The following is a 17,605-nucleotide window of genomic DNA, read 5'->3' as shown; positions in this document are numbered from 1 at the left end:
TTTTCTTCCGGGCAAAATTCAAACAGATGCATTAGAAGCTAGGTTTGGTAAGTATAGAACTATGGCGGGTTCACAATATTTAATATCAATCAGACAAATATTTGAAGTGGAGTCAAAGTTGAGGATACAAGATCTGCTACCTTTGACGTTGTCTTCGTCTGCATATGGCCGTATACAGATTGACATTATTGATTGTGAACTTGAAACTGAACCCCAGGCCTGTACCAGTTCAAATAAGCAACCGAATTTTTCTTTTTCTGGTTTATATAAAACATTTACTGAGAAAGATTTCCAGCAAGCAGAAGCCAGTCTCCCTGTTCTTACATATCTCGCAGGTTATTGTGCCCGAACCGTTTTAAAGAAACTTAAATGTACAACATGTTCCAATTCCATCACTGTCGATAAAATGTTAGACACAGATTGTAGTTACTCTCTAATAAGGAATATGGATCGAGGTGGTTTATTATGTCCTCACCCTGACATCGTCAATGCCGTCATTCATAACTATGTGACCGTTCAAAAGCTTTTATCAACCAAACTAGAAAAAATGTTTTTAGATTACAATAACCAGCGTGAATTAGTATTACAATTGACAATTGATGCTATCAACGATAGAGATTTTTTCCTAACAGATTTTAATTGTCCCGCTGGACATTCATCAAATATTATTTTGCACCATTTAATCAGATCATCTACAAATTCATTGTTAAATAATTATGTTAAAAAAAGAAATGATACCACCAAAAAAGTAGTGAAAAGTCGCAAAATCTACACAGTAAAAAAAAATATTCTTGACTGATTGATATATCCAAGCACATCATTCCCTCATCAACATTCAACATGTCAAAACAATATACCCCTACTACTTATATGTGTACTACTTTAGTTGTTATTATTTTCAGATGCACCCGCCAGCCATACAGCAGCCAGCCCCCAGCAGCCAGCCTCCAGCAGCTGCAGCAGACTGCTCTACAATCTCAGCGTCTACCATATCCACCAACACACACAACATTCATATTATACATATTCCCACACATATCATTATAATCTAATTTCATTATTAAATGCTATCAATTATTCATTTTGTTTCTATTTACTTTATTTCTTAGGACTAGTTGTTTCACAGAACATGAACTATTCATCAAATTTCAAAGTTAGTTCTGTCAAAGTTCTACTCAAGTTCTGTTATGTGAAACAAATTGTCCATATTGATATAATAACAGAATTTAAATAGAACTTCCATGAAAACATACATTGAAATTTGCTGAATTGTTTAAATTCTATAAAACAACTAGCTCTTAGACTTCTAAAAAATTCTTTTTTTAATACCTTTTATAATTATTATAAGTACCTACTTACTACTAATTATTATAAGTACTGTACTTAGAAATGTTGCATTTTTAACAAAGGAAATTAAAGATTTTTACTGAGAATTTTTCTTTTCCTTTTTTACCCGTCACTACAATTTTCCCAGTGTATATGTACCTATGTTTTTTGCACTTCAGTGTGTATTTAGTATAATTTAATCTCTCTTCAGATCACTATTTTACCATAATTGGCATCTAATTAGATTTATTAATCCATGCTCATCAGCCTTTAGCGGCGGCCATCTTGATTCAGTGTCCTGGCCTTAGTTGTTCTAGGAGGTATTGATATCATGCGCAATGGCGCCTCGTGACTTTTGAGTGCGATAGTGCTAAGTTTGAAAAAATCGACTTTATTAATGTTGTTTAGTCCAAGGCGTATTTTTTTATTTATTTTCGAAAATTCAATTTTCAGGAAATTTCAGTTTGGCCGCACGGATTTCTTGAAAATATGCATATGAAAGACCGAATGTAAAAAAAAAACAAAGATGTTTTTTGCTACAACAATATCAATAACTCAATTTTTTTCAATTTATTTTCTAACGGACCAAGTCCAATTAACACATTACTTACTACACGAAGTTAATATAACAGAAATGTTACAATCAAAGATGCTATGAAAAAAATAGGGCACAAAAACAATAGAGATAATTTTTTTATTTATTGTTTTGTGTTTAATTCTCAGAACTCCATTAATGATTTTTTATAAATTTAATTTAAATAAAATTTAATAATATAATTATTAAGTTCTGCAAGTATTTTTTGGTTTTTGTTATTGTTTCGGCTTTCAAGCTACTTATATCGGACAGACGGGAAAGGCTTTCTCAACGAGATTCAAAGAACATATTAGATGTTATAATAGTAAAAACACTTTTTCGAAATTCGCAGCACATCTCTTAGGGAATAATCACGTCCCGCTTAACAACAATGAACTTAAACCCTCACATATAGATAGAAAGGGCCTTAGATTAAATTTACTTGAACAATTAGAAATCAATAAAAGAACCAATGACCCTAATATTGCATTAATTAATAAAGTACGGAAAATTATTTATCCCCCGCTTCTAAGTATGTTCACAAAACCTAATAAATATAACACATTTAAATAAATTAATAGCAGCCACATCATTACTAAACAATTAAGATAACATTAATTAATGTGGGGAAAACAGACTTAAAAATACCCCCACAGAATATGAAATCTATTGTCACAATTATTTTATTATTAAACGGGTTTAACCGGTAATTAATCATTTTAAATTGGGAGGGTGTAAAATAGAATCATATAAATAAGTGGTTAAAACCGCAGTTTGAAAATGGCCTTGAAAGCCGAAACAGCTGTAAAAATAATAAAAACCAAAAAATACTTAATAACAGTAATAACAATTATTATTATTAAATTTGATTTTAATTTAAAAAAAAGAGAAAATGTCAAGTCCAGACAGGATCAAGGTTTTGAGTTCACGACTTCAGCCATATCAATACAAAATATTACTTGCGTAACGACTGGCGAAAATTCATTACACCAAAAAATTCAAGGTCCTGACTGGAGTTAATAAGTCTGCCCATTCTGGACATTGGTGAATGGTATAATAATTTATGTAGTGTACATAATTTGTGAGTGTTGATGGAGGAAAAGCAAATAATTATTTCTGAGTCTACGGGAAGGGATACTGAAAGGGATGAGTTTTATTTCTGTTTGTAATATAAGCAGTTTAGTACTACCAAAAGTCACGAGCCGCCATACGTAAATAAGATGCTCCAATTTCATAATATTAGGTACATTTTCACTTGTCTCTACCGATCAATCGTTGAATAAACCGAAACATTGTATAAAAGATTTTTTTTAAATGATAATAAAATACGATGAGCTTTAGTTATTCCTGATTTCTGATTCAATGAACTTCGATGAATTTCAAAATCGGAACTGATAGTTCGAAGAATTCAGACAAGCGATAAAGTACTCGTATATACCTCTAATATAATATTATAGCATTTTTTTAAATCACTAACGAGAGGTGATTAGGTGATTATCAAAATAATTAAAGTGCAGAAATTGATGTATGTACGATTTGGGCAAAGATCTACGCTATAATTTTGAATTTATGTGATACCGAACAATATTGCCCGGAGTCCGACTAGTTATTATAGATTGGCAAGAAGTGGATGAAGAAAGGGTTAAAGGAAAGATTAGATAATTCGGATGTAGTCACTAAAAAAACTAAACCAATTTTAAGTACATTTTCGATTATAAATGATTGAATAGGAAAAAATGCGAATTATTTCAATAAAAATAACCTCAAAAACCAACATATTTGGTAGATAAAATTCTAGTGCAGTGGAATGGATCGAAGAATAAATAGCAATTTATTTATTGTTTTGGTGTTTAATTCGTAGAACTCCATGTAATTTTTTAAATAAATTTAAAATAAATATAATTTAATAATGTTATTATAATTATTAAGTTCTGCAAGTATTTCTGTTATTTTTACAGTTTTTTAATGTGACAGCTGTTTCGGCTTTTGAGGCCATTATCAAACTGTGAAAAATCTGTAAAAATAACAGAAATACTTGCAGAACTTAATAATTATAATAACATTATTAAATTTGATTTATTTTAAATTTATTAAAAAAAAAAAAAAAAAAAAAATAGCAAGTACATGATAAATCAGGCACGGAGAAAAATGATTCTGTTAAAAAAGTGACAGCATGCCAACTTCCTGATAAAATATTAGTATCATGACAGAATGAGACAATATCAATATTTGTATGAACACGTGTTCCGCCGTCCTCACAAAACATTGCTTTTGACTGATTCGTTGTTAGGAACTCTTTCAATTCATTCTTTATAGGCCCGCAGTCCCATTTTAAACAGGATAACGAATAATTTGACCAAATCTATCAATAAAAATGTAAATGTTGGTTCGTTCAAAATCTCTAATCTCCGAAAGTTCTTCACGAATTTTGCTTTGAAAATTTGACTTAATACTTTACTTTTATTTCTTCATATGAAGCGGTTACTTTGTGATGTGACATTATAATTTAAAATTAAACAATAACTTAGTAAATCTATAAGTGATGTTTACTAAGTTATTGTTTAATTTTAAACTTTACTTTTACTTATGTTTTTATATACCTGCATTGGATCCCCCGCAATGCTTTGCTATTGCTTATGTCTTTCTCAGGCGCCTCCGACTTTTTCCACCATTCACTACTGCATACCGCAATATTACTGTTACAAAACTACATTACATCGACTTAATTCGACTCTGTATCTCATTACGGTGCAGAGACTTTTGCGTTGAGTATTACACTTGTGTCCCCGACTTATTCTACCATTTAAACATCTCTAAACACTCTCGGCACTAATAAAAACAAACTTTGAAATTTTCAACGATATCGGTCGACTACTTTTCGAGGTTTGCGAGCACAAACATCCGCAGGCTGAATTTTTATATATTAAAATAAGAAAACAGCTGGAATTTAACTTTTAAATTTGGAATGTATTTTACAATATAAGACGTTGTAATTCCACATACCGACTTCTAAGTTAAAATTTGAAGTTGTATGTATTTTTGGATGAGAAATCAGATTTCTTTTTTTCCAAATTTTTTTTTGGTCCAAAACTATCCTATATTTCAAGCTGGAACCATCCATACATATTCACAAAATTTCATTTAAATCGGTTGGGCGGTTGCGAAGATTAGCGTGAACGAACACAGTGACACGTAATTTTTATATGTTAAGATATTATATAGATGACACCTTTGATAGGTAAACACAAGTTTTAACAAAAAAAAACAGCGCCATATGTTGGACGTAAAAGCAACACGCACTATTGTCTGCTCAGACCGACTGAGCCACAGCAATGCGTGGCGGGAAAAAGCTAGTTTTTAATAAATTAACAGTATTTCATATCAGTAAGTTTTCTACGTGTATCACTAGTTTCTCGAATACTATTATTTCTGCTAAAAAAGTCAATACCTCGCATTAGTTTGATTTGCTAACCAGAATTTACGAAGACTATTTACGAAGTGAGCAAAAAGAGAAAAGCCAAGTGTCGTTACACTTGTTGAATGCGTGTTCAAAAGAGAAGTTTATTATTAGAGATTGATGCGTGTTTTTTTAACACTGGCTGATTGATGACATGACGTTATTTATGCTCATAATTATCTATGGTAGAAAGCTGCATAATGTTGATTGAAAATAAGTATGGGCATACTCGAGGAACACCGATATATAAATTATTGTGTCTTATATATTACCTTCCTGCTCATAAAATAAACAATATGTACCTAGTTGCTGTTTAACGCGGCAACACGTTTATTGGTCAAATTCGATTATTGATCGATGAACTGATAGAAGCAATCTGTTAGTTGTTATAATCGATTGTCTACAGGTCTACAGGTAGTAATAAGATAGAGCTATGAAAAAAAAATTGTACAGCGCCCTTGAGGTTATTTTTCACAAAAAACAGTGCTACATAAATCGTCCAAATATTATTTTTTATTACAATCGATTAAATAAAAAGAACTCAATTGAAAAAGCAATAAACAGGTACTTAGTCAAAATTATCGAATGTCATAACTGTAGGTAGAGATAATTTAGACAGTTTTTTACTAAATTCCTACAGCATTTCGCGTAAATTAAGAATAAAATGATACAGAAATCGTCGCTGTCATTCTTTACAAAGACTTTTACAGATTTTTTTTAAAACAAGTATATCTAATTTGGGACTTTCCCTCGAAATAACATACTTACATACGTAATAAATTATTTTAAGACCTCTATTTTGGACACGAAAATCATCATCGTCGTTTTTTTAACCACACATTGTGCGAACAATGTGAAACGGAAATAGTGGTTCATGTATCTAAAACGATGTAACGATTAAATCGAAAGAATCATTAAAACGATTCGATAATGTCCATCACTAGTTGAAGTGTAAAAAGCAACGCAAAAACTAGTAGTTTAACAACTTTACTATTGAAGTGTCTCACGGTAAAAAAACTATAAACAACATTAACTTAAGGTGTTTGTTGCTTATTATAGTTAATTTATTTCCCTCTGTCACATTTTACGTTCGTTATATTTTTATATTATTGAATAGCGCGTAACACTCCGTGATTTCTACATATATAAATTATATCATATCGGCGTGTATATCCGTAGTGAGTGCAAAAAACAAAACTTTATGAAGATATTAAAAATCCTCTGCATTTGACATGTTTTTAATGTTTTATAAAAAGGTTGGTAAATGTAAATTTATCGTTGGAAGCTTAATTTTTCATGAAATTTCAATTCGAAAAATTATCAAAAGGAGCCAATATTCGTACCTACACTTTTCTAAAACACTACGCAATTATGTTTAATTTAAAATACTGTTCTTACATTTACTCTTAAATTACTAAATTCTCCCTAAACACGAGTTATTCTCAATAAGCGAGGTATTAATTAAAAGCATGAAACATATATATTTGATAGTCTTTTCGTGGTCGAGGGGTAAAGATCTCGACTAGCAAGCCGAAAGTCGCGGGTTCAAATCTTGGCTTGAGCAAGTAAATTTTATTTAATTAATTTGTGTTATTTCACATTTTTTAAATTTTACATTATATAAAGTATACTTGCGGCACGTTCTAGAGTCGAAGATAACAGTATCGTCCTAATGTGAGACCACCATTACGAATTGAAACCTTGATTTAAATGGCTCTAGCCGTGTTTGGTGACCGGATCTGAATAGCCAGGAACTCCCACACCCTCCCATTCCTCACCTCCTTCCCCTCCCCGCAATCTTCAGCCTCACAAGAAACCCCAATTGGGGATGCCATTGTCTCACTGGCTCCAGACGGTTGGGAGCAGTTGGGACTCTTGTGCGGTATTCATATAAAAATCAAATATATATATATATATATATATAAAAAACCAAAAAAATATTAACAGAATATTTACCCTTATGCAGATCATTTGAAATAACATACTGTGGTACACGGTTATTGCACGGTTGGTTTATAAACTTAATAATTTTCTTAATTAACCTTCTGTCTGCTGTACAATTACTGATGAACTTACTTCTATCAATATGCATTATTTTTTATCACTCTGTTAATAAAAAGGTAGTATGCATGCAACATAAGTATGTAGGCACTTATTTAGGTAGCTTATTTAAAAATGGTTTTCACATATTATCAGTGTGTTTTCTTCAAGGACAATGAATTAAAAATAGAATAGGTTAGGTGAGGTTAGGTTAATTTAGTAATTTATTTAATGAATAACAATACAAAAATTAAATCGATAGTCTTATTTAACACAAGCTGAAGTCTCCGGCATTGCCAAGATTTTATATAGAGTTTTTCGAAATCAGATATAAACAGTAGTTTTCCTCTTATATCGTCCGTCAAGTTTGCAAAATTTCATCAATCTCGGAATAAAACTATAGATTTGTACAAATAAAAAAAACAAGTCGACGGCCGCCACTTCTTTATAAATACAGATTAGGTAATGTAAAAGTTTTGGTAATGTTAGTCTAGGTTAGAATAAATGAGACTCGGTAATTAGTTTGCGTAGGGTTAGGTAGGGTTGGGATAGAATATGGTGAGGTTAGGTTTGTTGGGTCGAGTTAGGTTAGGTTAGACGGTGTGTAAGATTAGTTAAAACATATTGACATCCAATTGCATTCAGTTCGTCTCCGTTTATTAGTAGCAAAACCACCACCATACGAATACATTTCTCACCATGCAGGTGTATATTGATCTGCGCCAGCTTCTCGAGCTGTTGCTGGACCTGCTTGCTCTGCTTCTTGGACATCTTGTGGGCCCCGGGGTGCTGGGGCACCGCGAGGGGCGCTGGGGGTGCCGGCTGGGGGGCCCGGGCCCCTTGGCAAGGGGGCGCCGGGTCCCCGCCCGCCACAGAGGGGAGGCCCTCGCAGGTCGCTGGCCCTGGGAGGCAGGAAATGATAAATAAAAAATAATAATTAAATGGAAAAATAATAAATTTATGAAAAAAAATACAAATAAATGGAAGAAAAACAAATAAGTGCAAACAAAACCAAATTGACGATCAGTGCCATTTTTTTATTTTTGGAATTTGAACAATCCCCTTAAAACCAAAAAACGGCCCGATACAGGCAGTGACTCTCATCAACTTAAGAGGAAGCTACAAGCCAAAATGTGTATATTCTTGGTATACCTTATATTGAAGGTAATAGGCATTAAAATTGCTTGACAAACGGAGTCTAGAAACGTTCGATTTTTTAAAATTTATTTTGTAAATAATTTTATAAGAAAGCAAAAAAGATAATCAAGTGAAACTGTCACAGATAATCTTAGCTATAATACTGTATTTTTTTAAAGATGTTTCCTTTACGCGTTCATAGATTTCTATTGAAAAAAATATTTTTTAGTAGTTTACATTTATATTTTTTATTGAGTATTTTTTATTTGTATTCTACTCAAGTGAAACGATGGGAAAACCTTCATTTTATCTAAAGCATATTTTTAGGTATTCATAATGTACAGCAATTCGTTATAAAGATTAATCAAAATAGTGCTTTAGCATTAAGCTTCGCCTTAACCGCTTATTTTGATCTTACTGTCGCTCGTTTGCTGCAATTATGATATAATATATATTTTAATTATTCTAATATCGTGAAGCAATTTTGACACTGGTATCTCGCCTTATATAAATACTTATTTTATTAAAACATTTAAAACTGACACAAGGTGATTTTAGTTATTCTCAGCCCGTTTCAGCTTTTATCAATATTTGCGATCATGGCATCTAAAAAAAGACAAAAAAAACTCTGGTTACGAATCAACAATACAATGTGATAATTCCTCAAAATTTTTACCTCAAAGTAGCTAGTACAATTACGGAGCTGGCAGAGAATTTATAAATTCGCTGCCAGGAGCTTTTGTCACAGTTAAAATTACATATAATCGGTCCGCCTATGGGAGTGATTGGCATTGAAACAGTTAACCCGCGACGCCTGGATGGCAACAAGCTAATAGTGGTCTTGTTAATAATTAGCCGCAAAACATGAGGCACAGAACGATCGCTATGCTTGACGGCTGATTACAATTTCAGCAAAAGCTGAAACGGTCCGAGAATGGGCGTTTAATGAGGACTGTTCAAATGTCGAAAATTCAAAATGGCTCTAATTTTTGATTTCATCGTCAATCAAATATTAATAATATTATTATCGAATATGGAGATTTGAAACTTCACAACCCAAGTAACTGATTTAAAAATATAAACATTTTTTTGTTAGTACAAGAAACAAGAACCATATTATGAATCATAAATATTATTTATAAATTACTAAATAATATCAAATAAATGTGTATATTGTGTTAAGTTATGGAGTGTACCTTCTTTATGTAATACAGGGTTTTCCAATAAGAGGTGTTATTTTAACCTTTTCCCGTAAAAGATCAATGGTTTCGTTGCTTGTGTGGCACGTAGCGCTGTCTTGTTGAAAGTAAACGTTGTCCAGATCAATACCATCCAATTCCGGCCATAAAAAATCATTAATCATCTCTCGATAGCGCAATCCATTCACCGTAACTGTTGCTCCAGCCTCATTTTCGAAAAAGTAAGGTCCAATGACTCCGCCGGACCATAAACCGCATCAAACAGTCATACGTTGAGGATAGAGAGGCTTTTCAACAATAACTCTTGGGTTTTCCGAGCCCCAGATGCGACAATTTTGCTTGTTGACGAAGCCACCGAGGTGGAAATGGGCCTCATCACTCAATATGATTTGCATTTGATTCACTCAAGTGAATTTTAATAATTTCAATGCGTTGTTGAAGCGTGTATCGTTCCATTTTTATTAATGGCGTAGTTTCTACTTGTCAAATGTCAAAAAATGACAGCTTCAAAAGTAACATCTACCGAAATAGCGGGCTATTCAAAATAACACCTCTAATTGGAAAACCCTATAGGGGGAGGTCCTCTAGTACCGTCACCTTAAGGATTATTTGTAATGAAATAAAAATCCTTTCCCTTATGTGCAAAATACCTAGTGAAATGTGTAAAGGAACTCTTTTACTATAAATAGAAATAATAAAATATCGATATATTTAGAAACAGTCAACTTTATTAATAAAATTGTAAGAACATGAAAAAACGACATTTAAAAAATTGGCCTCCAGTACCGGCCAGCTAAAAATTCAATATTTATCCAAGGTAATAATCGCTAAACATAAAAAAATAATAGCAAAAAAATGAAACATTATATTTATCCAAGACAATAATCGCAAATATATATAGCTGATGTCTCTGAAACGTTGGCGCAGGCCTCGTGTATCCAGATCTTACAATTTCCGCATTGAATCCAGTCTTCTTCATGAGACTCTAGACACAATGGGCAGACTGTATCTTCTTGAGTTGGTGTATTGGGAGACTGTTGACATTTTTTTTTGTTTTTTGTACAATTTTTGGCAACATATTTTCCTGAAAGCAAACGCTTGCCTCGCCTGATTCATTCTCAACTGATTCAGCACACATTTTATCTGCCTTTTTCTGTTCCAGCATATTCATTTACTCAGCACCTTTTCCACGGCTTTTCGCAAATTGTTAGGATCCCAGGTCCCCTGTTTCTTCTTCGTCTGACTAATATCTTCCTGGTCTGGCATCTTTGTTTACCTAAAAGCAAAATTAATCACACAAACATTAATTTAAATAGTGGCCAGTACTGGAGGACAATTTTGTGGCCGGTACTGCAGGGAACGGAGTAAAATATTATTTCGACTTAGCGTGACACTGTGCGAATAAAGATTTATTTTAAATGTATTTTATAATAGCTATATAAACACTCAATACATACCAAGTTTGACTTCTTTAGAAGTCGTCCTCAAAACTATAGAAATAACACACTGAACTTTAATCGTGCGGCGAACGTCCGCTCCTCCCAACAGATATCTTAACACTGACACGAAGCTAGTTGAAACTTGTCGCCGCCGAGCGGGGCATCTTCATGTGATATCATACTGCGTGTATTGCATGAACTGTCTCAGAGCCATCTGTTGTAGAATCTCGGAAATTGTAACTGGCTGGTACTAGAGGCCGGCCGGTACTGTAGGACCTCCCCCTACATTACGCAATTCAATCGGAGTTATATAGTATGATCATACTATATAACTTCTTACTACTTATTGCAGGAAATTAAACGTGGGAAAAAACAGTAGGTATGTGAAATATACGTATAGATGAAGAAATAATTACTGTTTACGAGGTGAAAGGAGATAATAAAAAGTAAGAAAAAACACGAAAGGCTTTTAAAAATCGTAAATGAAAAAAAATAGGCACGTAAGACCGCACGGTTTCGTTTTATGCAAGGTTTACTTTACTAGCCTTTAAAACATCCATAAATGGAATATTAAAACAAATTAACTTTTTAATATTTCATTTATGATAAAAAAATAAAATATATATAGGCAGAAGGTTTCTGGCGAAGGTAACAACGATCAAATTTTATTTCATTTGTAAGAGAGAGAACATACATAATTATTTTTGGGGTATTAGATTAACTTGTATGAAGTGAATACCGTACAAGAGTCCCAACCTCTCGGATAGAGGGTGTGACTATGAAATTCCAAATTGGGGTATCTTGTGAGGGGGGAGAGAATCGGAGGCAGTAGGAAAAACAGTACCTACATTTATTGATAAAAAAAAAACTTACCACAGACGCGAAAGTTTTCGCTAAGAATGGCTTAAAGCTGCTGGCTTTAGTCGATGTTAGTTGAGGATACCTAACCTGAACTAAACTAAGACGCATCCAATATTCAACTACTCCCCTCCCACTTATTCACGTTGGAAACTGCACGAAGAAAATTTACTGATAAAATAATTTTGGTAAATTATTACGAATCTCTTCAAATTTTTCGTAGTCCGGTTAAAAATGGATTGCAGGCCATTAACGAATGAATTGATAGATAATAAACTTTTTAGTAAAACACCAATGTTTTGTCACAATTTCGTAAAACGCGTTTTAATAAAAATCCCAACTTTTTCGCATTTCGTCGTTATACAGGGTGTCCGGAAACTCGTAGTACAAGCGGGAAATTGGTGAATCTACATCACATTTGGAGTCGATTTTGTAGTATTTTTTTTTTTATTTATTTGAGCTTTCGTTATCGAGTAAATCGAGCTTGAAGTTGATTTTTTTTTTTTTTTTAATCAAATTCTTATAAATTATTACTGAAGATCAAAGTACCCAACTAATTAAAACTATTTGAAAGTAAAACAAATGAAGAAACTCGGATTTGAAGCATTATTTTGAAATCACCCTTCATTTAACCCGGTGTAATCATAAAATATTTCTGCTCTGCAGGGTTAAAACATCTGTTATTCAACCCTAAACACCAGAAAAAACTTTAACCCTAAAATAGGCAAAAAAATTTTTTTTTTGGTTTTTTTTTTTTTTTTTTGAAAATGCTCAAATCAAAAAACTTTATGTTTATTTGGGTTCCCCATGTGGTGTAGATTCTCCAGTTTCCCGCTTGTACTACGAGTTTCCGGACACCATGTATATTATTAAGACAAACGCAGGTGCATGAACATGTGTTCAGATATTATAACGAATTTACAAAAAGTTTATCAGGAAGCGGCCTGCATTCGGGTTTATAACAGGAATACCAATAATTTCAAGAGATTTTTAATAAATCAGCAATACTCATTTTTCTCTCTGTACATTGCATCAGTGGCGGTCCGTTACTTTTCAGTGAGCTAGTGGTAAGATTGAAAAAACATTAATTACGTTGTTGTAGCTGAAATTATTTTTTTTGTAAAGATTTTCAAGATTCTTTCTTCGGAAATATCTTCATCAGAAAAAAAATTGATAAAGAAAAAACTACAATAACATCGTTAATGTCGTATTTTTCAATTTTATCACTATAGCTCACTGAAAAGTGACATACCGCCACCGTATTGCACTTCTATCTAAAAATGTATACTATCTATCGATTCAAAGGTCTTACGTACTTATAACGTTACCTAAACATTGCATTATTGGAAAGCATTTTTACATGGATCTTCACTTACGAGGATGCGACCTTTGAACGAGTGCCAGAAATGCAAGTAGTCGGTTGTAGGACTATACAGGTTTCCATATATCTGGGAAAAGCGGCTCTTGCACACTACTCGATATTTTATGTAACGTCTATGTCATTGGTTTTCACACGAATGAAAATGCTGGCAGCACTATGAATGGCCCCAGAAATATAACCAATAATAATGGTTCTTCTCTAGGTTTTGACCACACTTCTGTAAAAATAACAAAACAGTCTGACAAATTATAAATAATTTATAATATCACCTATCTTTAAAACCGGTGACACACAAAATTTCTCAAATTATCGACAGTCAATTATCTCAAATATCCCTAATATCTAAAGTATTCAAAAGTCTTTAAAAGATTCTGAAAAAAACGGATTGTAGATTTTCTGGTAGACAATAAAATATTACACTGCAAACAAATCGGCTTCATAAAAACTAAAAGCCCACAAGATGAAACAGCACTTATATAATCAGCTCTTAATGAAGTCAATAAATGTGCAGGAATATTAATTGACCTAATTTCAACCTTACTTAGTCTTACATGATCATTCTCTCATACAATATTATCCCAAGCACTGTCCACCAAAATGTTAAATTCTGAAAACAGCCGATAAAATTACATATCTAGAAATAATCAACGAAAAAAACCTAAAATGGCAAGAACACATCTGCTATACAATAAAGAAAATTCGTTAATTAATTAATACATTAATTTCCGAATTTCTCGTGTTTCGGCTTGCAAATGTATTCGCGCCATAATATTACTAGCGCAATACCGTGAGATTATAAAACTATAACCTAACATAACAAATTATATTATCGGTTGTATGTATGGATTCGAAGTGTACGTGACTAGTAAACCTCAGACAGGAAAGAGGACAATTATTGATATGTCTGACTATATATCAATAATTGTCCCTCAAATACTTAGATAAATAATTGAAAAATGCATTAAATTAGTGGTAAGCATCAGATTTTATTTTTATAGACGGTGAATTAGTAACTTTCCGAGGGATTCCTCTACAAACATCTGAGATTTTATTAATACTTTATCAAAAATAGTTAAAATAAACACCACGGAAAGATCAATTTTCTAGGTCCGCTAGGGCAAATTCGACCATATGTCCTTCATGAGGGCGGGCCGCGCACGAAAATTATTTTTACACGACTTCTCACTTATGTCTAAGTTTACTAAAGTTTAAGTTTGAGTTTAAACTTACGGAATTCAATACTTCGTTTGTGTGAAAGTACTACGAAACAATACATGTCGTTAAGATTCCCATTTTATTTTAGAGATTTGATAGAGCAAATTCAATCGTAGGTCTGTCCAATACACAGGGCCGAGTGTCTTATATTTGTGTTCAAGGCTTCTTCACTTACGTCTTTAAGAGGAAGCTACAAGCCAAAAATGTGTATATTCTTGGTATACCTTATATTGTAGGTAATAGGCATTAAAATTGTTTGACAAACGGAGTCTAGAAACATTTGATTTCAAGCACAAAACTGGTTTTTATTTATTTTGTAAATAATTTTATAAGAAAGCAAAATAGTTAATCAAGTGAAACTGTCACAGATAATCTTAGCTCTAGTACTGTATTTTTTAAAAGTTGTTTCTTTTACGCGTTCATACATTTATATTGAAAATTATTTTTTTTTAGTAGTGTACATTTATATTTTTTATCGAGTAATTTATTATTTTATTTGTATTCTACTCAAGCGAAACGATAGAAAAACCTTCAATTTATCTAAAGCATATTTTTTGGTATTCATAATGTAGACCAATTAGTTATAAAGACTAATCAAAATAGTGATTTAGCATTAAGCTTCGCCTTAAGATTCCAACGTTATTTGAGGGTATTGTCTCGTCTAAGTAGGACGGAGGCAGCTCCACTCGTGAGAGGAGCCGAGTCGCGTACAACCCGGAGATGAAATATCACACGAGCTTAACCGACAAATTGAATGGAACTTGGGCCATATATAGTGATTCGTTAAATATGTGATGAAAGATTAATGGAAGTTGGGGATTTCGGAAATGCCAATTAACCTAACGAACCATTCGTGGTATGGATTCGAAGTCTATGTAAATTATAATAGTAACTATTCTCGCAAATCTTGCACTTAGTAGTTCTGGGATGCAGGATGAACAATTTATTTATTTGTTATTTTATTTTGTTTTTTCCTCTGCTGATAATAATTCCCTGATGATAGTAAACCTTAAAAAAAACCTTAAACCTTTGTACCTATATAACTTCTCCGCTTCTACTATTTTGTTTTGTTGAATCTTTTAAACTCAATTATATGCGTGAGGATTCATTTTTGCCATTATGTTTACATTCTTCTTTATTGTATTAATTTTTAAGTGTTTACTCTGATACAAAATGCTTGTATTTTTTTTTAAGAAAAGCCCACTAGGGCGTGTAATAAATAAATAAATAAACCTCCGATAGGAAACGGTACCAGGAGTCATTTCGTTACATTAGAGAGGATGAAATTTTCACACATCTGTCTTGGAACGCACTCTTTGCTTTTTCCATATTCATACACCGTCTGATAAATTCCTATTATTCTATAATTCCGATTAGTTTATAAACTAATGTCTTTCTTCACTATGTCTTCCTGGGCCTCCCCGACTTTTTCTTACATCCACTCTTGACCTTGACGCACCTTAATTCGCCTCTGCTGTATTTATCCAAACAATCTAGGCCTATCTTTCCGAATCTCTCATTTGGTAAAAATACGGTTGTACGGTTGAAAATTTGGTCGCCTAGAAATGTTTTAGATGCTTTTATTAAATACTGCAAGTAGAATACATCTTGGCCTTTAAAATAATCGAGTATTTTTTAGATAAGTCTTTTTATAAGCCCAGAAAAAAATAATGTATAAGGCCTATGAAAACTGATTTAAAGTTCAAAATCTCCTACTTACGAACCCATTTTCGGTTATGATTTTATTGTATAGTGTGGAAAATTAAGTTATTTATAAAATGATCGAAAAAAAATTAAATATTTATGCCTGAACATTAACAAAATAAAATGTACTTTTTGGCCATGTTTTTTTCTTGCATAAATCAAAACAGGCGGATGGTGTTAAGCGGGAATTTAAACCTTATCGCCATCTACGTAAGGGTTGTTATTGATAGCGGCTCAATTTAAAATATTACACGACGTAGTGCATCGCCTTAACACACACACACATATCTCTTGATAAGAAAAATAACCTATTTGGTATCCAAACAACCTAAGCTTCTTTTTCCGGATCTCTCATTTGGTAATACGGTTGTACATTACATATCTCTAACACACACACACACACATATCTCTCGATAAGAAAAATAACCTATTTGATATAGTTTAGTTTTTTTAGTTACTACTAGTTTTAGAAAACTACTCTACACGGAGAAAAATGACTATTGCAGATTTATTAAGAATCTCTTGAAATTATTGGTAATTCCGATTCAAAACGGGATTGCATGCCTTACGAATGAATCGACAGGTTTAGTGATAAACGTTTAGTTAATTACGAATATATTATCATTATATTTTTTTTGCACTAAAACGAAAATTCTATGTATCGTCATTATATATCATCAAGGAAAATCGATAAAACATTCTTAAATTGATGTTTTCTTACAATTCAGTAACATACTAGCCCAGATCCATGAAAAAATATGGGATAATTGTTAATTAAATATATTATAATTGTTGGATTGGATGGAAGCAGAAAGTTTATGTAAATAACACATCGGAACAAGGAGAATTGCTGTAGAATGATCATGAAAAAAATATTCTCGAAAATATACTAATTTGAAGGGAGTCGCTTATTATCGCTTGTCTGAATTCTTGACACAATCAGTTCAAATTTGGAAAATTACACTTAAATTCAAAACAAATCAGAGTTCATTGAACCAGAGTCACAACCACCCACTTACAGACCCAAACTGAAATTAGTATGTTCGATGATGTGTATGCATGAATACAAAAATATCTTCATTGAGAGAATGAAAGAGGTCGGAAAACACTTGTAAATAATTAGGTCGCTATTGCTAATTTATTATCACGTCAACCAAACCATTGGCCTAAAAGTCAGTGTGAAATTGAAAACTAAGCCTCCTGTGTTACTAATATCTCGCAGTCCGCCCCAGTCGCAGGTTCTAAGGGAATAATGCCACCACCTCCGCCCTCCGT

At 32.6% G+C, this 17,605-nt stretch overlaps 1 protein-coding gene across 1 annotated transcript in view; it reads right to left on the bottom strand.

Moving 5' to 3' along the window:
• wake (ankyrin repeat and fibronectin type III domain containing protein wide awake) overlaps nt 1-17,605 on the bottom strand; it is a 174,014-nt gene that overhangs the window by 65,367 nt on the left and 91,042 nt on the right. Inside the window, exon 3 of the mRNA XM_089638113.1 lies at nt 8,096-8,299. Within this exon, the coding sequence (XP_089494239.1) occupies nt 8,096-8,299 (204 nt within the window). The remainder of the gene's footprint in view (nt 1-8,095; nt 8,300-17,605) is intronic.

Source organism: Hesperophylax consimilis, chromosome 12, assembly GCF_061612785.1.
Source record: "Hesperophylax consimilis isolate HC1 chromosome 12, BYU_Hcon_1.0, whole genome shotgun sequence".
Lineage (NCBI taxonomy): Eukaryota > Metazoa > Arthropoda > Insecta > Trichoptera > Limnephilidae > Hesperophylax > Hesperophylax consimilis.
This window is presented reverse-complemented; position numbering and strand designations above follow the sequence as displayed.